General features: G+C 43.2%; 1 protein-coding gene across 4 annotated transcripts in view; it reads right to left on the minus strand.

Annotated features, from left to right (window-relative positions):
- Positions 1-24,618, minus strand: part of LOC117512083 (neural cell adhesion molecule L1.1-like) — a 166,242-nt gene that overhangs the window by 36,382 nt on the left and 105,242 nt on the right. For all 4 annotated transcript variants that reach the window (XM_034172046.1, XM_034172044.1, XM_034172045.1 and 1 more), the window contains 4 exons: positions 9,846-10,006; positions 8,566-8,725; positions 5,399-5,526; positions 5,214-5,321 (listed from right to left, as the gene is read on the minus strand). In XM_034172046.1, coding sequence (XP_034027937.1) covers positions 5,214-5,321; positions 5,399-5,526; positions 8,566-8,725; positions 9,846-10,006 — 557 coding nt within the window. The remainder of the gene's footprint in view (positions 1-5,213; positions 5,322-5,398; positions 5,527-8,565; positions 8,726-9,845; positions 10,007-24,618) is intronic.

Below are 24,618 nucleotides of genomic sequence, written 5' to 3' on the forward strand. Positions count from 1 at the left end.
GGACTGAAATTTTCATCTTAGATACATGTCCACTGTGAGAGACATAATGTTGTGTGGGCCGCTGAAGAGGAGGTACTGCTGGCCCACCACCACCAGAGGGCGCCCTGCCTGGAGTGCGGGCTCCAGGCACCAGAGGGCGCTGCCGCATCATGGGAGTAGCCTGGGTGACAGCTGTCACCCATCACCAGACACAGCTGTTCTACTCAGCACCAAGGTATATCAGGAGGACGGCGTCTCCACCTCAGTGCCGAGATATCGCCTAAGACCAAGGTAGTATTCTCTGCAGGTACACATTGCATTATCAACTAAAACCTTGTTTTCAGGACTGGTGACTACTAAACACCTCATTTTGGGATAAGTACTCACCTTCCTGCTATTCTTGCCAAGAGGTGGAGGCGGCTTCTCCCCTCTCTGTTACGGGGTGCGTTCATCCACTCCTGTGTGTTGTTGCTCTCTCCTGCCAGCAGTACCGGATCCGACGAGCGGAGGCAGTGGCCACCTGGGAATTCGGGACTTGGCGGTTCCAGTATTTCCAGGGTTCGGTGGCAGAGGAGATCTGGGTGGTTCCGGTTCGACTGAGACAGACGTCTCCTACCTTCGAGCCTGCCCACACGACACCAACGGATTCGACCCCAAATTGTGTTTGTTGTATTACTCGTGCTGGTTTCTGTAGTAAATCTTGTTATTTACTCTCTCCATTGTCCGTTCATTGCGCCCCCTGTTGTGGGTCCGTGTTCCTACACTTTCACAACACATAATCTAAAAAAAAATCTGGAAATCACAATGTATGATTTTTTTAATAATTTATTTGACCTGCACAAGGCTGGGATGGACTACAGGACAACAGGCAAGCAGCTTGGTAGAAGACAACTGTTATGATTATTTATTAGAAAGTGGAATAAACACAAGATGACTGTTAATCTCCCTTGGTCTGGGATTCCATACAAGATCTCACTTTGTGGGGTAAGGATGATTCTGAGAAAGCTCAGAACTACACAGGAGGACCTGGTCAATGACCTGAAGAGAGCTGGGACCACAGTCACAAAGTTTACATTAGTAACACATGATGCTGTCATGGTTTAAAATCCTGCAGGGCAGCAAGGTCTCCCTGCTCAAGCCAGCACATGTCCAGGCCCATTTGAAGTTCACCAGTGACCATCTGGATGATCCAGAGGAGGCATGGGAGAAGGCCTGGCCAGTCTCCAGACCTGAACGCAATAGAAAATCTTTGGAGGGAGCTGAAACTCCAAACCTGAAAGATCTAGAGAAGATCTATATGGAGGAATGGACCAAAATCCCTGTTGCAGTATGTGCAAACCTGGTGAAAAACTACAGGAAATGTTTGACCTCTGTAATTGCAAACAAAGGCTACTGTACCAAATATTAACACTGATTTTCACAGGTGTTCAAATACTCATTTGCAGCAGTAACATACAAATAAATTATTTTAAAAATCCAGTGTTGTATAAAGTACTGGAAAATCACACTTAAGTAAAAGTACAGATACCCATTAAAAAAATGACTTTGGTAGAAGTTCAAGTCACCGATTGAAATGCTACTCAAGTAAAAGTCTTAAAGTATCTAGTATTTATTGTACCTAAGTATGACAAGTAATGTACAACTAAATGTACTCAAGTATTGAAAGTAAAAGTACAAGTAAATGTTAATAATCAAAAACGGGCTGATTTTATATATATATATATATATATATATATATATATATATATATATATATATATATATATATTACAAAGTTTATCTAGGCTTGTAAATGACTGGTAGTATTTGTCAAAATACTGAAAACTGTGCACATCACACTAAAACACTTCAGAAACAATGTTTCAAAGCCTAAACGAGAGTAGGCTACTCACTAGGTGTTCACAGGAAACAGTTATTTATTTCTATATGTATTTATTTATTTTCATTGTTACATGGTTTTATCTTTTCTGTTGTGTTTTGTTTCATTAGGTTCTTTTTGTCTCTTTCTCTAAAATTGTATTGTAATATTATTAGTCTATTATTATTGACTATTATTGTCTATTATGTAGACTATTATTGTTGCTGCTATATGAAAAAAAAAAATAAAAAAAATTACAATTTGACTCTTTTACGACAACGAACGCTGAGCCATTAATTATAGAGAAAACAAATCAACACAAATGTGCTGATGCAAACAGCTTAATGCTAACTTTAACATTGAAAACGCCATAGACATGCTAACGCGTTAGCATCGGTCCCGTTTTTAAGTTATAAAATACATCTATCAATTGTTTCAGAAGACCATAACAGGTCGGTTTAACATAAAAATATTAAATATTACTCACAGACATATGCTCTTCAGGGTTTTAGCGAGGAAAAATTAGGATAAAGCGAAATAAAATCCATGAATCGTAGATCGAAGCACTGCTTCGACCTGCGAATCACTGCTCCGATTGGTTCAAGGTTCAAAGCAAAGCCGTGCTGCAAAAACGCTGATTACAGACCCGCTGCAGGTCTGTAATCAATGTAGAGAAATGATCATTTTCCTGACAAACACCCCCCAAGTGTGCAACTGCAAAAAAGCCTACCGGACATGCCTCATGACAAATCGGCCTGACTTCGTTGCAGTCACTAGTAATCAGTGGTGTCTCTGGCTGAAAACACGACTTTTTTTGTGTGTGTGTGTGTGTGTGTGTGTGTGTGTTTTGTAACGAGTAACGGCATGGCGCATAGAAAATGTATTGGAGACAAAGTATGCAATTAAGGACGGAAATGTAGTGAAGTAAAAGTGAAAGTAAGCTGAATTAAAAAAAACTCAAGTAAAGTACAAAGTCTCCCAAAACGTACTTAAGTACAGTAGTGAAGTATTTTTACTTCGTTACTATACAACACTGAAAAAAATCATACGTTGTGATTTCCGGATTTTTTTTTAGATCATGTCTCTCACAGTGGACATGCACCTAAGATGAAAATTTCAGACCCCTCCATGATTTCTAAGTGGGAGAACATGCAAAACGGCAGGGTGTCCAAATACTTATTTTCCTCACTGTATGTCCCTTGAACACTGATTAAGTATCCTTAGGTGCAGCTTCAGGAACAATATTTAACAGTTGGGTGGATCCATTTCCTTTTAATCTTCTATTTTCCAGTTCACAACAGGCTATATATCCAGAATTTGAAAATACTTTATTAAAATCTGCCAGTTGATGAAATGGGGTGGACATATTGTTGCTTTGAGACAAGATGTCTGAAAAAGAAATGGATTAATGTTCACGCACATTTGAAGAAGTCGTCTTTGGGATATGGAAAACTTAATGGAATGTGATAGTTAAGTGTGTGTGTGTGTGTGTGTGTGTGTGTGTGTGCATTATAATTTTCTGAAATTATCATTTTATTCCACATTAAAAATGCAACCTTTTTAAACCATGAGGAACAGTTTGTTTTTATTTTGAGAACATTACGGCTTTATTCTGGGAAGCTCAGGTAGAGTGACTGCAGAACAGCTGATTGAGAGAGTTTCACTTTAACTGAGGGGTTAGTGGGTCTGATCTCTGAATGCTCCTGAGCATCCAAATCATTACACTGGTCAACAAATATTTTTTTTTTCTTGCATGGACTTTGAGAACTAATTTAGGGTATTTTTGGGATGCTGAATCTGAATCTGAGCTCACTTCAGACTTCAGACAACTTTATTGATCCCATAAAATGGCAATTATGTTTACACTCCGATTACCTCAGACAAGATACAGCAATTAATCCACAATTACTACTTGTTTACCGTAATAATGGCACACATCAAAATTAAAGACAACACATATACATTTGACATTGTTTATGTGCACTAAACTTGAAGCAGTCCGTCATCCGAATTGAGGTAAAGTGGGTGAAGGCCGCTGCAACTGTAAGTCACGCCGCCAAGACCAGCTTGAGAGCGGGTGAGGCCTGCCGCAGGGAGGGAGGGGCAGAGAGTGGCCCAGTGTCCAGACAGACAGCCCGGAAGGCACGTGAGGCACCATCGACAGGCCTTATCTGTCCATCCTGGGGGGGATCCCAGTCCTGAATCAGTCCACAAGGTCCCACAGTCAACATCTCAGGACTGGGAAGGGAGGGAGGAAGGGGGGGGGGGGGACGAGGAGCGAGGCTATCAGGAGTGTTCCTCAGGGGGAGGATTTTATCCCAGCGGCCTTGAAGGACAGCTGGTGTTTGGAAAACAAATAGATATCCAGATTAACAGACGCCTGGCAGATTCCACAGTCTGAAACTTCAGAGTGGCTCCCAATACATCTGAAAAGAGGAGAGATGTGGTCTTACAGACGATCAAAGCGGTTTTCCAGGGCAGCCATTCTCCCCGAGATGGATTCCAACGTGCGGTTGACACCCGCCGACTGAGCTGACACTGCCCTTCCAATCGAATCAATCATGTGAGGCAGCCTGGACGGGCTGATTAATGCCGCCTCCACCTTCTTAATTTTCCGGTAGACCTGTGCTGTGGCCGCTCCACACAGCAGAAACCCAGTCACCACAGCTCCAAATAAGTAAACATCTTCAACGTCCTCCACAGACAACGTGTACAGGCACATGACTTGCCACCTCTGCCAGCTGTCCATCACGTAACCCGCCACATGTGTCCCGGCAGGACAGGTCGGGTCCTCCGCTCCCGAGTGTCTTGTGGAAAAAATAGTATCAATTGCGTTCAGAGACCACTAGATCAGATCCATTTTGCCGTTTTCCAGAGGAGCAGGGCTGGCAGCCTCACAGACAAAACACGCTAAGGGAGAGTGGAGGAGATGCGACCACCCTCGTCGGAGTCCCAAGCAGACTTCCTCTGTCACATCACTTTTTTTGTAATCTGCATATTCCCTATTGATGGATTATGCAAAAGTTGCTCAATCACTCACGAGTTTGCTGCCACTAATCACGCACAAAAGCAGCTTCAAAAGCATAGTTTTAAAACCAAGTTCATAAAATGTCAACAAAGAGCTGCAATATTGTTTGCGGTGCCGAAGAGGTGTGTGAGACTGCAGATTTTGCTTCAATGCTTGATATGAGAAATATGTTTTCATATTTGGAAAATGTGATGTGAATGGCAAAATCTAACACCAGATACAGATTCAGCTCCCCCAAATTACCCAAAATCTGTTGAAAAACTCCATGCAAGAAAAATCGTGTTGACCAGTGTTATTAGTGAGACGTAAACGCCAAACCTTATATGTCTGTGTTCATGTGTTCGGTACCAGTGATGGGGCTGTTGTGTGACGGTCCTGGGACCCAGCTGAGCATGAGGTTGTGGCCCTTCGCATCAGGCACAGACAGGGACAGATCTTTTGGAGGATCCGGGCGTGCTGAAGGTCAGAGACAAACCAGATTAGAACACACAAAGTGTCACATGTACACAAAAACATGTGAGTGTAGCACACACCTACTACAGTGATGTAACCGCGGGCTGTCACACGGTCCAGCTCAGTGATTACCTCACAAGAGTAAGACGTGGTGTCATCTGACTGGACATCAGTCACTCTCAAGGTGCCATTCTCAAATATAGTGTACCTGAATGCACACGCACACACAGACAGTAAAACATCAGCTTCACTACACTGAATTCTGCTGTGACTAATCGCCTGAGGAAGAAATAAAAATTTAAAGAGTTATGCAAAAACAGATGAGCGTCTTCTTCGTTACTTCTTTGCATTAAAAGGAGCCATTTGAGGTGGTTCGGGAATCTGGGAAGGAAGCTCCCTGGTTTGCACAGTTTGTACAAGAACACCCATTTGTGGAGGAGTAGGAGGTCAACCAAGGGCAATTGCATAAATTAGATGAATAAAACTGGCGGAAATGCCTGGCTATACAAAAATTCTAAATGGACGAAATGGAGGCTGATAATCACGAAATGGGGGTAAAAAGTAACGAAATGGAGCAGACTGACCCAGACTGATTCCAAATATGATTAAAGGAGACCTGCATTGAAAAAAATGCAGTCAGATTTTTTTAACAAAAAATGACTTACATTTACACATGAGATCCTTCTGAATGTAGTAAAGTAAATCTGCAAGCCCAGATCTGTCATTCAACGGAGAAATCTTCATTTGAAAATGACAAATTTACAGCTAACATTTAGCCCTCCGCAAACTGTCCCTCTCATCATGGACGCTGCTGAGACGTCACGGACAAGACCCTCTCCCAGCATGCATTGCGCCAATTGTAATTTGTGGATTTACATCAGTTTGCATCTGCACCTTTTTCTTGTCTTATACGGAAGGATCTACTTTTTTTTAAACTTCATACTGTCTTGCGGCACGTTTGGTGAGTACACATTTCTTTTATTTGTGCTTGAAAATTATTTTGGGGGACTTTTTCATACGCCCGTTTGATTGAGTGGTGTCACAATGAAAATCTACTGTCTTTCGCCTCTGGTACCATCGCGGGATATGGACGCGAGACCCGCAAAGAATCCCAGTCATTAAAAATATATAAACCTCTCTCAGCGTCCATGGAGCTCTGGGGCTCCGATTGCCGAGACGTGCGGTGCTGTGGATTTTGCCGCAAGACGTCTGTCCTTGCAGCAACAGGTGTACCGGCTGCTTCGCATTAAAACAGCGAGCGTAATCTCAGGACTTGTGCCAAGTGTGCAGCAGCTCCATTCAGTAGACAGAGGGGTGATGCCGGTGTTGTGCGCTGAATCTGGCACAACACCGGCTGCAAAGCAGACACGGGCGGTGTGAGTGGCCCGCGTCGGCGGTTAACGAGCTCATTAACGAGCCCGCAGACTTAATAAGTGCAGCGGAGGCAGAGAGCGGGAGAGGAAGAACGGCGCCCGCTGTCGATGTCGTTGCTGATCTGAGCACACAGATCTGTATCTCACATTCATTGCAGCTTACTTTTGGATGTTGAAACCAGGACGTGTATAAGTAACATTACTAAGTAACATTACTAACAGATAAAATCAATTTCAATGCGGATCGGACTGAAGAAGGGAGTGCGTCGTCTTGTCCCTGACGTCATGGAAATGATACGGCTGTACAAACTGTTTTCACAGAGGGCTAAATTTTAGCTACAAATTTGTCATTTTTAAATGAAGATTTCTCCGCTGAATTACAAATTTGGGCTTACAGATTTACTTTACTGCATTCACAAGGGTCTTATAAATACATATCAGCTATTTCTTTCTGAAATCTGACCACATTTATTTCAATGCAGGTCTACTTTAAATATGATTCAATGAATTACTTTTATTTAATTATTTTTAAGCACAATGGAACAAAATGGGGACTGATAATAACAAAATGGTGGTAAACCGTGGTGAAATAGAGCAGACTGACTCCAAATATGATTCAATTAAGTACTTCTGTTTCATTTTTTTAGCGAAATGGGATGAAATGGGGATTGATAATAATGAAATGGGGGGGAGGGTGTTAAACGGAACGAAATGGAGCAGACTGTCCCATTGACTGAAGTTTTGTCTCTTGAAAGCCAGATGGCATGTACTGAGCCATTTCACAAAAAACAAAAGCCAAACAGTTAAATAAAAGTACTTATTTGGAGTCAGTCTGGTTCACTCTGCTCCATTTCTTTACATTTTACCCCCATTTTGTGATTATAGTGCAGCAGATATGTGAAACAATCATGCAAATTGTGATAAAAGCATCAAATTTGGCAGAAATACTCCTTGGACACTCCTCTTTTGAAAAAACCGATTGGCCACTTGACTTTTCAATCGGTGGTCAGGTAGGGGTCAATTGAAGAATTACACAGAGGTCAGAATTAAAAGATGCTCCAATCATATTGAAATATATTCCACATTATTTGCCTGATCATAAAGATTCCTAAAAGGTATAGTTTGGACTATTTGTGACTGAATTCTATGGAGTTACGGGATAAAAACAGCAAGAATGGCGACAAAAGTCAGTTTCATTTTGTAGAGGGGTCAAAAGTGAAAGTTGCTCCAATTTTGGTAAACAGTGATGTAAATTATGGGTTGAGCTAATAGGATTAATAAATGGAATAGTGTTGACAGTGTTGAATGCTTGGTCTCCAAAGTAAAGGTCAAACAAGGTCTATGTCTATTGGATTCTATGACTTGTGACATATGTTACCCCGTAACGTGATAAGTAAGGATGATACCTGGTCCAAACTACCTGACCACCGATTGAAAATTCAAGTGGCCAATCGTTTTTTTTCAAAAGAGGACACTGCACTGTTTTTTCTGTTTCTCTGTTTTTATGTTGCACACAGCCTTTCATATTTCATATTTCTTTTTTTTTTATCTTAGATTTTATCTTATTTTAACACATGTTATATTTTATCTTAGCATTTTATCTCTTCTTAATGTTGCACCATTGTACCGAAGCAAATTCCTAGTCTGTGAATCCTGTTCACTGGCAATGGCAATAAACCTCTTCTGATTCTGATTCTGATTATCAGTAGCTTTAACTCATCTGTTTTCAGGTGTTATCAGTTTTTCTTTGTCACAAAAGTTGTGACAGCTTGTAACTTCAAGATTAGCTGTGACCGCCACCTGTACTTTCAACCTCTAATTTGCTCTGAGCCTTTTACCAGAAGTGTCATTCAAACAGAGCAGAATGCGTTTACTTGTCATCTGGTGACGACTCCTGGATTTTGCTTCCACGTTTCCTCCAGACAATCTGGTAATGATGGAGCTGACGATCTTTGTGGAAGAGACAGTCCAACAGCGCGTTGGTTCCTCTGAGTACACGTATGTTCTGCGGGCCCCTGGTTATCACTGTTCGGTCTGATGAAGAGAAAAATAAAAACATAGACAGCAAAGGTTGAGAACAGACTGTATCTGAAAATGAATTGTGTAATGTTGGCATTTGTTGCTGTGTTGTAGAGGCAGTCAGTCACAGGCTGCAGCTCCTGTGAAGGCCTGTCTCAGTTTTTTTTTCTTAAGGCAAAGTGTACACTCAAGATTAAAATACTTGGATATTTTGTGCCAAACAATTAGTTACTTAATGAGACTCAGATGAGTTGCATCACTTACATTGTGAGGGAACATTAGCGATGACATTTCAGCTATTTTATTTGTTTCTTGGGCAGCACGGTGGATTAGCGGTTAGCACTGTTGTCTCACAGCAAGACGGTCGATTCCCACCTGTGGCCTTTCTGTGTGGAGTCTGCATGTTCTCCCCGTGTTTGCGTGGGTTCTCAGTGGGTGCTCTGGCATCCTCCCACGTGCAAAGACATTGCATGTTAGGTGGAATGGAAACTTTAACTTGTCTGTAGGTGTGTGTGCGGGTGTGAATGTGTTCGTTTGTCTATATGTGGCCCTGCGACAGACTGGTGTCCTGGATGTACCCCGCCTCACGTTCTATGACTGCTCGGATAGGCTCCAGCCCCCCGCGACGCTTAATTGGAATAAGTGGTTGAAGATGAGTGTGTGTGTGTGTGTGTGTGTGTGTGTGTGTGTGTGTGTGTGTGTGTGTGTGTGTGTGTGTGTGTGTGTGTGTGTGTGTGTGTGAGTGTTTGTTTCTTTTGACATGATCCAGCATGCAGTGCCTGAGTGTTGAGGACCACAGTGTCTGGGGATGGCCAAGGGGATGCCCATGCTTCACTCGGCTGCGGCAGACAGATGGTTATTTTCAAGGGGTGGGGATGGATTACCTGGGTGGTTGTCAGTCAGGACCCAAGGTGGTTCCTTAGTGTGGTTGATGCGTCAACACGAGGCACCAGCGCATGCCCATAGACCTGGCCTGGAAACTATTAATGCTAGCTATGTTTCATTGTGCACCGCTTTGCACTGAATAAATGATGGAGTTCTAGAGGTCAAGGAGTGCATGCTGCATATTCAGTGGAGGTTTTGTGTGTGTGTGTGTGTGTGTGTGTGTGAGAGAGAGAGAGAGAGAGAGACTCACTGAACACCTCCAGGTGAGCAGTAATGGAGATGTTGGTGTGTTTGACAGAGCAGGTGTAGGCTCCCCTGTCATCATAACTGACGTTTACCAGCTCAAGCGTCCCATTGGTCAGCAGAGAGATGCGAGGATCCGACAGAAGTGGAACATTGTCTTCACCCTCCCTGAAGTGAACACATACAAACACAGTGAAACTGTGTCAATCACTAAATCCAATTGACCAAAATGTGGACCTTGTGACTCTTTCAGGGTTTATTGCATCATATCAATCAATCAATCAATCAATCAATCAATTTTATTTATATAGCGCCAAATCACAACAAACAGTTGCCCCAAGGCGCTTTATATTGTAAAGCAAGGCCATACAATAATCACGGAAAAACCCCAACGGTCAAAACGACCCCATGTGAGCAAGCACTTGGCGACAGTGGGAAGGAAAAACTCCCTTTTAACAGGAAGAAACCTCCAGCAGAACCAGGCTCAGGGACGGGCAGTCTTCTGCTGGGACTGGTTGGGGCTGAGGGAGAGAACCAGCAAAAAAGACATGCTGTGGAGGGGAGCAGAGATCAATCACTAATGATTAAATGCAGAGTGGTGCATACAGAGCAAAAAGAGAAAGAAACACTCAGTGCATCATGGGAACCCCCCAGCAGTCTACGTCTATAGCAGCATAACTAAGGGATGGTTCAGGGTCACCTGATCCAGCCCTAACTATAAGCTTTAGCAAAAAGGAAAGTTTTAAGCCTAATCTTAAAAGTAGAGAGGGTGTCTGTCTCCCTGATCTGAATTGGGAGCTGGTTCCACAGGAGAGGAGCCTGAAAGCTGAAGGCTCTGCCTCCCATTCTACTCTTACAAACCCTAGGAACTACAAGTAAGCCTGCAGTCTGAGAGCGAAGCGCTCTATTGGGGTGATATGGTACTATGAGGTCCCTAAGATAAGATGGGACCTGATTATTCAAAACCTTATAAGTAAGAAGAAGAATTTTAAATTCTATTCTAGAATTAACAGGAAGCCAATGAAGAGAGGCCAATATGGGTCAGATATGCTCTCTCCTTCTAGTCCCCATTAGTACTCTAGCTGCAGCATTTTGAATTAACTGAAGGCTTTTCAGGGAACTTTTAGGACAACCTGATAATAATGAATTACAATAGTCCAGCCTAGAGGAAATAAATGCATGAATTAGTTTTTCAGCATCACTCTGAGACAAGACCTTTCTAATTTTAGAGATATTGCGTAAATGCAAAAAAGCAGTCCTACATATTTGTTTAATATGCGCTTTGAATGACATATCCTGATCAAAAATGACTCCAAGATTTCTCACAGTATTACTAGAGGTCAGGGTAATGCCATCCAGAGTAAGGATCTGGTTAGACACCATGTTTCTAAGATTTGTGGGGCCAAGTACAATAACTTCAGTTTTATCTGAGTTTAAAAGCAGGAAATTAGAGGTCATCCATGTCTTTATGTCTGTAAGACAATCCTGCAGTTTAGCTAATTGGTGTGTGTCGTCTGGCTTCATGGATAGATAAAGCTGGGTATCATCTGCGTAACAATGAAAATTTAAGCAATGCCGTCTAATAATACTGCCTAAGGGAAGCATGTATAAAGTGAATAAAATTGGTCCTAGCACAGAACCTTGTGGAACTCCATAATTAACCTTAGTTGGCTATGTACCACAGGCTTTTAAGGTGACAGTAATTAAACCATTACTTAAAAAGCCATCACTTGACCCAGCTATCTTAGCTAATTATAGGCCAATCTCCAACCTTCCTTTTCTCTCAAAAATTCTTGAAAGGGTAGTTGTAAAACAGCTAACTGATCATCTGCAGAGGAATGGTCTATTTGAAGAGTTTCAGTCAGGTTTTAGAATTCATCATAGTACAGAAACAGCATTAGTGAAGGTTACAAATGATCTTCTTATGGCCTCGGACAGTGGACTCATCTCTGTGCTTGTTCTGTTAGACCTCAGTGCTGCTTTTGATACTGTTGACCATAAAATTGTTATGTGTCGGACGCAGCTCGGAGAACCGACCAGCGTTTGAAGGACCCAGTATGAAATAAGCAGAGCACGGTACAAAGGCTAACTGAATTTAATACATAACAGTGATACAGAAATAACAAAAAGTGCGGTCTGGCGTGGTGCGCTCCCAGCAGCGCTAACGGTCCGGAGCCAGAAGCTGTTCGGACCCAAGGACCCCGCCGACACCCCCCAGGTGGCCGCAACAAACCGAGTCTGTGAAAGAAGGAACCATTATGTGAGTCCACACTCTACACACAGAGAGAACACTTAAAGGTGTACAAACAGCAAACACTTCCTGGCTTGATTACTAATCAGCTTCCCAACCTGCAGGCATGGAACATCCAGTTCACAAAACTCCACTGCAGTGGAAGCCGATACATGACTAACATACAGCTCAATATAATAAAGGTGTGAGGGACACCACATTTACTGACTGTATAAATGTTAGTCACAAAATCTAACGTACGTCAGGAAGTGTGCTGACGAGCGTGAGACCTCACCCCCTCCTCTTTCACAGACCGTGCATCAAACCCTGGACGTTCTCTGCATCCACTGATGATGAGATGGCTCCCGAGATGACGATCTCACCCGTCTGGTCACAAGGTCGAGTCTCTGGCGAATACACACTGTATACTCCAGTCTTAAATGCCACCATGTTCCAATCCATATAGATGCACCTCAGCTGTGAGTCCTGACGAGCTGCAGGTGATCAGGGTGAGGTCCTGATAACCTCAGCAACACAGCCACTCAGTCCCAAATGCAAGCCACCTGGAAGGAGAAACAAAGGACAGAAACAAAAAGGCAGCCAGGCCCCCCCAGCCATATAACAAAAATTTTATTACAGAGATTAGAGCATGCCATAGGTATTAAAGGCACTGCGCTGCGGTGGTTTGAATCATATTTGTCTAATAGATTACAATTTGTTCATGTAAATGGGGAATCTTCTTCACAGACTAAAGTTAATTATGGAGTTCCACAAGGTTCTGTGCTAGGACCAATTTTATTCACTTTATACATGCTTCCCTTAGGCAGTATTGTTAGACGGTATTGCTTAAATTTTCATTGTTACGCAGATGATACCCAGCTTTATCTATCCATGAAGCCAGAGGACACACACCAATTAGCTAAACTGCAGGATTGTCTTACAGACATAAAGACATGGATGACCTCTAATTTCCTGCTTTTAAACTCAGATAAAACTGAAGTTATTGTACTTGGCCCCACAAATCTTAGAAACATGGTGTCTAACCAGATCCTTACTGTGGATGGCATTACCCTGACCTCTAGTAATACTGTGAGAAATCTTGGAGTCATTTTTGATCAGGATATGTCATTCAAAGCGCATATTAAACAAATATGTAGGACTGCTTTTTTGCATTTACGCAATATCTCTAAAATCAGAAAGGTCTTGTCTCAGAGTGATGCTGAAAAAGTAATTCATGCATTTATTTCCTCTAGGCTGGACTATTGTAATTCATTATTATCAGGTTGTCCTAAAAGTTCCCTAAAAAGCCTTCAGTTAATTCAAAATGCTGCAGCTAGAGTACTGACGGGGACTAGAAGGAGAGAGCATATCTCACCCATATTGGCCTCTCTTCATTGGCTTCCTGTTAATTCTAGAATAGAATTTAAAATTCTTCTTCTTACTTATAAGGTTTTGAATAATCAGGTCCCATCTTATCTTAGGGACCTCGTAGTACCATATCACCCCAATAGAGCGCTTCGCTCTCAGACTGCAGGCTTACTTGTAGTTCCTAGGGTTTGTAAGAGTAGAATGGGAGGCAGAGCCTTCAGCTTTCAGGCTCCTCTCCTGTGGAACCAGCTCCCAATTCAGATCAGGGAGACAGACACCCTCTCTACTTTTAAGATTAGGCTTAAAACTTTCCTTTTTGCTAAAGCTTATAGTTAGGGCTGGATCAGGTGACCCTGAACCATCCCTTAGTTATGCTGCTATAGACGTAGACTGCTGGGGGGTTCCCATGATGCACTGTTTCTTTCTCTTTTTGCTCTGTATGCACCACTCTGCATTTAATCATTAGTGATCGATCTCTGCTCCCCTCCACAGCATGTCTTTTTCCTGGTTCTCTCCCTCAGCCCCAACCAGTCCCAGCAGAAGACTGCCCCTCCCTGAGCCTGGTTCTGCTGGAGGTTTCTTCCTGTTAAAAGGGAGTTTTTCCTTCCCACTGTAGCCAAGTGCTTGCTCACAGGGGGTCGTTTTGACCGTTGGGGTTTTACATAATTATTGTATGGCCTTGCCTTACAATATAAAGCGCCTTGGGGCAACTGTTTGTTGTGATTTGGCGCTATATAAAAAAAATTGATTGAAAAAATTGATTGATAAAATATAAAAAGCCTTCAGCATCCACAGCCTATTACTGTGGTTACAGTGTGTATTTGTTGAAGACAACAGTGGAGTGTGTCACTGCATATTGATGACAAAAACTTAATCTTGATCTAATACGCTTTAATTTCACAAGACAAGCTTTGATTTTTGAAATAAATACTGTCCCTGTGTGGACAGGACGTGTTCAGAAGTTAAGACAATAAGATTGATTCCCTCAGAAGCTCTTCGGACTTTTGAAGGACAGGCTGGCTGACACCTTGCACAGTGTTTTTCTCACTCAGATGTTACAGTCACAACAACTTTCAGTGCTACACATGAGTACGCCGTGAAATAACTGGTTTTTCACTTCATATTCTGAGAGGTTAAACTCAGTGACACATCAGCTGTAAGTTAGCTACAAAAGGGCAAACAAGTTTAACAAGAATCATATTCAAATAGTGACACTATGCTGAATTGTGTGTGTATATATACGAGTATATATGTGTGTGTGTGTGTGTGTGTGTGTGTGTATATGTATGTATAGTGCAACCAGAAAATATTTACAGTGCTGCACTTTTTCCCACATTTTTTTAATGTTACAGCCTTATTGCAAAATGAGTGAAAATCATTTTTTCCTCAAAATTCTACACACAGTACCTCATAATGACAATGTGAAAAATGTTTTTTTTTTTGTAAGTTCATTAAAAATACTAAAAAAAAACCCTAAGAACTCACGTGTACATAAGTATTCACAGCCTTTACCATAAAGCTCAAAATTGAGCTCAGGTGCCTCCTCTTTCCACTGATCAGCCTTGAGATGTTTCTACAGCTTAATTCAGTTGATTGGACATAATTTGAAAAGGCACACACCTAAGGTCCCACAGTTGACAGTGCATGTCAGAGCACAAAACAAGCATGAAGTCAAAGGAATTGTCTGCAGACCTCCGAGACAAGATTGCTCGAGACAAAAATCTGAGAAAGGGCACAGAAACATTTCTGCTGCTTTGAAGGTCCCAATGAGCACACTGGCCTCCAACATTCATAAATGGAAGAGGCTCGGATCCACCAGGGCTCTGCCTAGAGCTGGCCACCCGTCTAAACTGAGCAATCGGGGGAGAATGACCTTAGCCAAGGAGGTGACCTAGAACCTGATGGTCACTCTGTCAGAATTGCAGTATTCCTCTGTTGAGAGAGGAGAACCTTCCAGAAGGACAACCATCTCTGCGGCAATCCACCAATCACGCCTATATGGTAGAGTAGCCAGACGGAAGCTACTCGCTAGTAAAAGGCACATGACAGCCCACCTGGAGTTTGCCAAAAGGCACCTGAAGGACTCTCAGACCACGAGAAACAAAATTCTGTGGTTAAGATGAGACAAATACTGAACTCTTTGGCATGAATGACAGGTGTCATGTTTGGGGGAAACCAGTTACCACTCATCACCTATTCAATACCATCCCTACAGTGAAGCATGGTGGTGGCAGCATCATGCTGTGGGGATGTTTTTCAGCAGCAGGAACTGGGAGACCTGTCAGCATTGAGGGAAAGTTGAATGCAGCAATGTACAGAGACATCCTGGATGAAAACCTGCTCCAGAGCACTCTTGACCTCAGACTGAGGTGACGGCTCATCTTTCAGCAGAACAATGACCTGAAACACACAGCCAAGATATCAAAGGTGTGTTTCAGGACAACTCTGTGAATGTCCTTGAGTGGCCCAGCCAGAGCCCAGACATGGTTCAGAGAGGTTCTGTGAAGAGGAATGGGCACAACTGCCCAAAGATAGTTGTGCCAAGCTTGTGGCATCAAATTCAAGAAGACTTGAGGCTGTAATTGCTGCCAAAGGTGCATCAACAAAGTATTGAGTAAAGGGTGTGAATACTTATGTACAAGTTGTTTCTTAGTTTTTTAATAAATAATAATAATAATAAAAAAGTCATGTCATCATTATGGGGTGCTGTGAGTAGAATCTTGAGGGAAAAAAAGAATTTACTCCATTTTGGAATAAGACTGTAACATGAAATGTGAAGTGCGGTGAATACTTTCTGGACGCGTTTTATATATACTCTGTGTGTGTGTGTGTGTGTGTATATATATATATATATATATATATATATATATATATATATATATATATATATATACGAGGTCTGTTAGAAAACTATCCGACCTTTTTATTTTTTGCAAAAACCATATGGATTTGAATCATGTGTGATTGCATCAGCCAAGCTTGAACCTTCGTGCGCATGCGTGAGTTTTTTCACACCTGTCGGTTGCGTCATTCGCCTTTGTGTGAGCACTGGTCCACCCCTCTCGTCGGATTTTTATTGCGAATAAAATGTCTGAGCGATTTGGAGCTTTGCTGCATCAAATTTTTCCAGAAACTGTGAGAGACCTCCAGGTGGACACCATTCGGAAAATTCAGATTTCTTTCAGAGATGATTTTATGGGGATTACACAGATTAAGGAGTGCTCCAGCCGGTTTAAAGACCGCCCACAGCGGCTGAGAGCGCGGTGCACTCCGAGCGCCCATCGACAGGCTGAAACCCAGCTGAAACAACCAGATCATTTCCAAAGTGAAGGCTTTGTTGATCCGGGACGTCGTCTGACTTGCACAGAAATGGCAGAAGATGTGGACATCAGTACTTTTTCGGCACATTCCACTGTTACAGGAGTTTTTGTCATGGAAAGAGGAGTGGAGGGATGCGCCACGGAGCCGCTCATGGCGTGGGACAAAAGCACCTCTGTGTTGGTCTCACAGGACGGCTTTCAGTGGCTTTTCAGTCGTGTGACTATCCGAGAAATTGTGGATGAGCTGGACATGCCAGAACATGTCCTGTGAGGCTTCATCACGGCGTTGCTTTGCGCCATGCGGCTCCGTCCCGATGCGCAAATTTCTCTGCACGTCTGTCTCAATGTGCCGAAAAAGTGCTGATGTCCACGTCTTCTGCAATTTCTGTGGTAGTCAGACAATGTCCCGGATCAACACAGCATTCAGTTTGGAAATGAATGGCACATTCCACTGTTACAGGAGTTTTTGTCATGGAAAGAGGAGCGGAGAAATTTGCACCTCGGGACGGAGCCGCATAGCGCAAAGCAACGCCGTGATGAAGCCTCACAGGACTTGTTCTGGCATGTCCAGCTCATCCACAATTTCTCGGATAGTCACACGACTGAAAAGCCACGAAAGCCATCTGAAAGCCATTTGAAAGCCGTCCTGTGAGACCAACACGGAGGTGCTTTTGTGCCGCGCCATGAGCGCCTCCGTGGCGCATCCCTCCGCTCCTCTTTCCATGACAAAAACTCCTGTAACAGTGGAATGTGCCGAAAAAGTGCTGATGTCCACGTCTTCTGCCATTTCTGTGGAAGTCAGACGACGTCCCGGATCAACAAAGCCTTCACTTTGGAAATGATCTGCTTGTTTCAGTGGGATTTCAGCCTGTCGATCGCCACTCGGAGTGCGCCGTTTTCTCAGCCGCTGTGGGCGGTCTTTAAACCGGCTGGATCACTCCTTAATCTGTGTAATCCCCATAAAATCGTCCCTGAAAGCCATCTGAATTTTCCGAATGGTGTCCACCTGGAGGTCTCTCACAGTTTCTGGAAAAATTTGATGCAGCAAAACTCCAAATCGTTCAGACATTTTATTCGCAATAAAAATCCGACGAGAGGGGTGGACCAGTGCTCACACAAAGCGTGCTCACAGGCGAATGACGCAACCGACAGGCGTGAAAAAACTCAAGCATGCGCACAAAGGTTCAAGCTTGGCTGATGCAATCACACATGATTCAAATCCATATGGTTTTTGCAAAAAATAAAAAGGTTGAAGAGTTTCTAACAGACCTCATGTGTGTGTGTGTGTGTATATATATATATATATATATATATATATATATATATATATATATATAGTAACACAGTATGTGCGTGTGTGTGTGTGTGTGTGTGTGAAGCCAATAAAAGGGCTAAACAAATCTGAGGGTGGCCAGGATTAATTTGAGACAACATGCCACAGCTACTTCATGAATTCAACCACAAGGAGGGGCTGTTGCATAAAAAAGAAATGGAGACTGTCCATCCCTTAACATTTGAGCTGAGACTTTACTTGGTTTTCTAAAAGACATTCCAATAATTTTCTATAGAATGAAGGCATCAAATCAGGTGGTGTATTGTAGGGGCTTTCCTTTAAATGTGTAGTCCCTTTTGATTTACCACAAAATTGACAGTTTCCTTTGTGTTGAAATACAGTTACTATAAAGCAGATATATTTCTATGTTAAATTGTAAAGTTACAGATCATATTATTGCTGGTAATTACTTTCTGATTCCATGTAAAATATAGTGAGTTCTCCTTCATGACATCTTACAACATGAAGTAACCCATGTGCCAGAAGACAGTTTTGACCTAATCAGTAGCACATAAGGGGACTAAACAACACTTACAATCCAGCCTCAGTATACCATGACCTACAAATGTATGATGGCCAGCCTGGAGCTGGAGCTGGAGCCGGGGGTGGGGGCTATCAATGGAGAATTACACAGGGTGACAATTTAAAAAATTATCCACAATCATATTGAAAAGTAAACATTATTTGCCTGATCATGAAGATTTCCAAAAACTCAGCCACATGGGGTGTGCAGCCAGTACATTCTGAGTGCCGGTCCCAAGCCCGGATAAATGAGGAGGGTTGCGTCAGGAAAGGCATCTGGCATAAAACAAGCCAACCAACTATGCAGACTAAGAATCGAATTTCCATACAGGATCGGTCGTGGCCCGGGTTAACAACGTCAACCACCGGTGCTGTTGCCCAACAGGGTGCCGGTGGAATTTGGGCTACTGCTGGGTGAAGACGACGAAGAAGAGGAGGAGAACGTTTCCACAAACAGCAGGAGAAGACGAAAACTAGAAGGGTGGAAATGAGAGTGGGGACTTTGAATGTTGGTAGTATGACTGGTAAAGAGAGAGAGCTGGCTGATATGATGGAGAGGAGAAAGGTAGACATATTGTGTGTGCAAGAGACCGAGTGGAAGGGAAGTAAGAGCAGGAGAATCGGTGGTGGGTACAATTTATTGTACCATGGTGAGGACAGGAAGAGAAATGGTGTTGGGGTCATTTTAAAGGACGAGTAAGTTAAAAGTGTGTTGGAGGTTAAACGAGTGTCTGACAGGGTGATGAGTGTGAAGTTGGAAATTGAAGGGGTGATGATGACTATCATCAGTGCATATGCCCCACAGGTAGGTTGTGAGACGAAGGAGAAAGAAGATTTCTGGAGTGTGTTAGATGAGGTGGTGGAGAGTGTGCCCAAGCATGAAAGAGTGGTGATAGGAGCAGACTTCAATGGGCATGTTGGTGAAGGGAACAGAGGTGATGAGGAAGTAATAGGTAGATATGGTATCAAGGATAGGAATGAGGAAGGGCAGATAGTAGTTGATTTTGCAAAAAGGATGGAAATGGCTGTGGTGAATACCTACTTTAAGAAAAGGGAGGAGCACAGGGTAACATATAAGAGTGGAGGAAGGTGCACACAGGTGGACTACATTCTTTATAGGAGATGCAAGCTAAAAGAAATCAGAGACTGTAAGGTGGTGGCAGGAGAGAGTGTCACTAGACAGCACAGGATGGTTGTTTGTTGGATGACTTTAGAGGTAAAGAAGAAGAAGAGAGTGAGAGCTCAACAAAGGATCAGATGTTGGAAGCTGAAGGAGGAAGACTGTTGTGTGAAATTTAGCGAGCAGGTGAGAGAAGCACTGGTTGGAGGGGAAGCAATTTTGGACAACTGGAAAAGTACTGCAGATGTGGTGAGGGAGACAGCTAGGACAGTACTGGATATGACATCTGGACAGTGGAAGGAAGACAAGGAGACTTGGTGGTGGAATGAAGAGGTCCAGGAAAGCATAAGCAGAAAGAGGTTGGCGAAAAAGTTTTGGGATAGTCGGAGAGATGAAGAAAGTAGACAGGAGTACAAGGAGATGTGGCGTAAGGTGAAAAGAGAAGTGGCAAAAGCGAAGGAAAAGGCATATTGCACGCTGTACAAGAAGTTGAACAGTAAGGAAAGAGAAAAGGACTTGTACCGATTGGCCAGACAAAGGGACAGAGCTGGAAAGGATGTGCAGCAGGTTAGAGTGGTAAAAGATGCACATGGTAATGTGCTGACAAGTGAGGAGTGTGTGCTGAGAAGGTAGAGGGAATATTTTGAAGAGCTGATGAATAAAGAAAATGAGCGAGAGAAAAGGCTGGATGATGTGGTGAGAGTAAATCAGGAAGTACAAGAGATAAGTAAGGAAGAAGTGAGGGCTGCTATGAAGAGGATGAAGAGTGGAAAGGCAGTTGGTCCAGATGACATCCCAGTGGAGGCATGGAAATGCCTAGGAGAGACAGCAGTAGAGTTTCTAACCAGATTGTTTAATAATATCTGTCAGGGTGATGTGCAGATCTGCAGTAACTACAGAGGGATAAAGTTGATCAGCCACAGCATGAAGTTATGGGAAAGAGTAGTAGAAGCTAGGCTTAGAAAACAGGTGAAGATCTGTGAGCAGCAATATGGTTTCATACCGAGAAAGAGCACTACGGATGCAGTGTTTGCTCTGAGAATACTGTTGGAGAAGTACAGAGAAGGACAGAAAGAGTTACATTGTGTGTTTGTGGACTTAGAAAAAGCTTATGATAGGGTGCCAAGAGAAGAGCTGTGGTATTGTATGAGGAAGTCTGGAGTGGCAGAGAAGTATGTTATGGTAGTACAGGACATGTACAAGAATAGTGTGACAACGGTGAGATGCGCAGTTGGAATGACAGACTCATTCAAGGTGGAGGTGGGATTACACCAAGGATCAGCTCTGAGTCCTTTCTTGTTTGCAGTGGTGATGGACAGGTTGACGGATGAGATCAGACAGGAGTCCCCATGGACTATGATGTTTGCAGATGACATTGTGATCTGTAGTGAGAGTAGAGAGCAAGTTGAGTCTAGTCTGGAGAGGTGGAGATATGCTTTGGAGAGAAGGGGAATGAAAGTCAGTAGAAGCAAAACTGAGTACATGTGTGTGAATGGGAGGGAGCCCAGTGGAATAGTGCAGTTACAAGGAGTAGAAGTGGTGAAAGTAGATGAGTTTAAATACTTGGGGTCAACTGTTCAAAGTAATGGACAGCGTGGTAGAGAGGTGAAGTAGAGAGTGCAGGCAGGGTGGAGTGGGTGGAGAACGGTGGCAGGAGTGATCTGTGACCGAAGAATATCAGCAAGTGTGAAGGGGAAAGTTCACAAGACAGTAGTGAGACCAGCTATGTTGTACGGCTTAGAGACAGTGGAACTAACAAAAAGACAGGAGGCAGAGCTGGAGGTGGCAGAGCTGAAGATGTTGAGATTCTCTTTGGGAGTGACAAGAATGGACAAGATTAGGAATGAACATATCAGAGGGACAGCTCAGGTGGGACGGTTTGGAGACAAAGTCAGAGAGGTGAGATTGAGATGATTTGGACATGTGCAGAGGAGGGACCCAGGGTATATAGGGAGAAGGATGCTGAGGATGGATCCACCAGGCAGGAGGAGAAGAGGGAGGCCAAAGAGGAGGTTTATGGATGTGCTGAAGGAGGACATGCAGGTGGTTGGTGTGATAGAGGAAGATACAGAGAACAGGGTGAGATGGAGACGACTGATCTGCTGTGGCGACCCCTAACGGGAACAGCCGAAAGACAAAGAAGATGATGAAGATTTCCAAAAAGTATAGTTTGGGCTAACTATTACAGAATGTTATGGGGTAAAAACAGCAAAAATAGTGACAAAGATCAGTTGTACAAGGGGTCAAAAGTTAGGGCCCCTTCACACATAGTACGAATGTGGTCAAATTGCGCATGAAGTGCGCATGAAGCAGGAATTGTATGCAATATGGTTAAAATTGTAGCTGCCTCCAACGCCTCGTACTGTTGTAATTCTGCCCATCAGCCCGTTTGGCTGGGTTTTTGAGTTGTCTTTATTTTTTGTATTAATTGTATGTAGGTTTGAGCATTTGGGTTATTGCTTTTGTGGTATTCTTTATCTGTATTCTGATTTTGGATTTTCTTTTGATGGTTAGGTTTTTGGGGCCTTGCTATTTGTTTTCCTTGCACCTGTTCCATTTAGTTCTGTATCCCATTGGCCATTTAGTTGCCTTTCCAGGTGTTCTTTCCCTGGGTCGCCACTTGGTGTCGCCCTGTGATCCTGTTTAATGTTGCACTTCACTTGACAGTCACTTAACCCTTAATTAAATTTCTGTACATTATTTTCAGTATGTTTATTCTGGTTATTTTGGGGGTTTCTATTGTAGTATTTTCTGAGGGTTCTTTCGTGGCTCTGTTCTGGTTTTACACAGTTGGTTCTGTAGTCTTTTTGGTTTTGTCATTTTATGTTTCTTCTTTTACTGTGGTGCTTAGATTTACATTGTATTTATCTTTAGGCTCAGGTTTAATTTTCAATCACCTTACGTTCAGAGTTCACGTGCTTTTTGTTCTTCCTCAGTTTCCTTAGTTACCGCACCTGTACTAAGTGGCTCATTTGTTATTTAAGTCCTCACTCGAGCTCTGAGATCTCTGTTGTTCCTGGGTCTTCAGGTTTTGTGAGTATTTTGTGCAATTATTGCTTTCCCAGCCCCTCATTAGGTTTTTGTCTTTGTGCCACTAAGTGCCTTTTCTCCGTGCGTGTTGAATGCTGTTTTTTCTCTGTGTGGATTTTTTGACTTTTGGATTTTCACCTGTAAATAAATCACTTTGAATTGGAACTAATCCTTTGAGTTTTTGCTGCCTACATTCTGGAGCTTGTTTTCTGACTGTTTACAATCATAACAGAATCAGATGGACAAAATAATTATGAGCTCCGCAGGTAGCTTCCCTGACTTAGTGACTTTTAAAACCTTTGGGGAAAAGTTCAGACTTTGTTACAACTCTTTTCACTACTGTTACACTCCCAGTAAGAAGCAGGACTTCTTGAATCAAACCTGGGATTTGTTAGACACTAATTAATGGGCTTTTGATCTCTTTCCAGAACTTTTTGCTTTAGAGGGTCTGTTAGACTAAAAACAGCTTCCTGAATGGGCTGGGGACCCAGAAACCTATCTTTGGTCACAGTGTGGACAGCTGTAGACAGTCCTCCGGTTCCTCCCTCCTGGATTGTCAAGAATTTTCTAAAAGGGCTCTATCTGCAACTTTGGATCAAGAGGCTCTTAGAATGATTTTCTCTGAATTAACCCATTTGTTTGATTGCTTCCACCACACATACACACCCAAGAAAAGATATGACTTTTTGAATCAAGCATGGGACTTGGTGGAGGGTAATCCCTGGATATTTAACTATTTTCCTGCTCTTTATGAATTGCATTCCCTGTTTGAAGCAGATAAACTACCAAATTGGGTCTGGGATCCGGAGAAGCATCTGCCAGCTAAAACGTCAAAACCTCAGTTTGACTACACCTGCTCAGATTCAGAGGATGAATTTTTGTCGGGTGTAGGAGACTGTATATTGGATACAGTAGAGGATTCTGAGGCTCTGGACCTCCAGAACACTGAGGTATTTTTCCAGATCAGGGAGTTGTATCTGGACTACTTAGGTTGTACTGATCCTGTAGAGCAAGATGCTATCCTGCAAACAGTTGAGAATATTACCCAGGCTGAACCAGACCTCATGACTGCTTACCCAGACCTTCACCACATTCGAACTCTGGTCATTCAACGACAGGTCCCAGCGTACATTGATGACCCGATGGACTTTTTATACTCACCTGTTCTCCAGGACTCACTAGTAGAACCCTCCCTGGGCACCATCCCCAGGAATCGCACGACTAGTACGACTGCCTCTCACACTCCACCTTCCACAGTCTTCCCTGCCTATCTTTTACCTTCCCCCTCGACTGACACACAAATTGACACAACACACAAGACCTGTAAGATAGACCTGACTTCCAGCCCCCCGCGTTGTTCTCCAATTTCGGTTACGTCATGTCCATGTTCCGTAGCTCCTCCCACTGTCTTTCAGACTGGCACGACGACCACAACACATCCCATTACTCCACACCTCACTACAACACACAACACCACATCACATGTACACTCCACCACCACATACATGGCAAACCCTCCCACCGCACTGCCTCCCGTAACCAACCCTTCTGTCATCCAAGATGTGATCCAGTCACTCCAAAACTCTGTAGCCAGTTTGCAGTCACTGCTCCCACAGCCCTCCAGCCTACAAACTGATCCCCAGCTTTCCGTCTCTGGTTCAACTTTCCACTCACCTTCTCTACCGTTGAGTTTCTCATTTCCACCATAGCCAGTTTTCCACCCATCTCCCTCACCTTCTGTGCTTCCTCTGTTGCCTGAACCAGGAACGCCACCATTACCTTTGCCTTCGTGGAATATTCCCCTAGGTTTAGGAGAGGCACCAGAGAGGGAGAAGAAACGCCGGGCTAAGTCTGGCC

The sequence above is a fragment of the Thalassophryne amazonica genome, chromosome 6 (genome assembly GCF_902500255.1).
Source record: "Thalassophryne amazonica chromosome 6, fThaAma1.1, whole genome shotgun sequence".
NCBI classification, from domain to species: Eukaryota; Metazoa; Chordata; class Actinopteri; order Batrachoidiformes; family Batrachoididae; genus Thalassophryne; species Thalassophryne amazonica.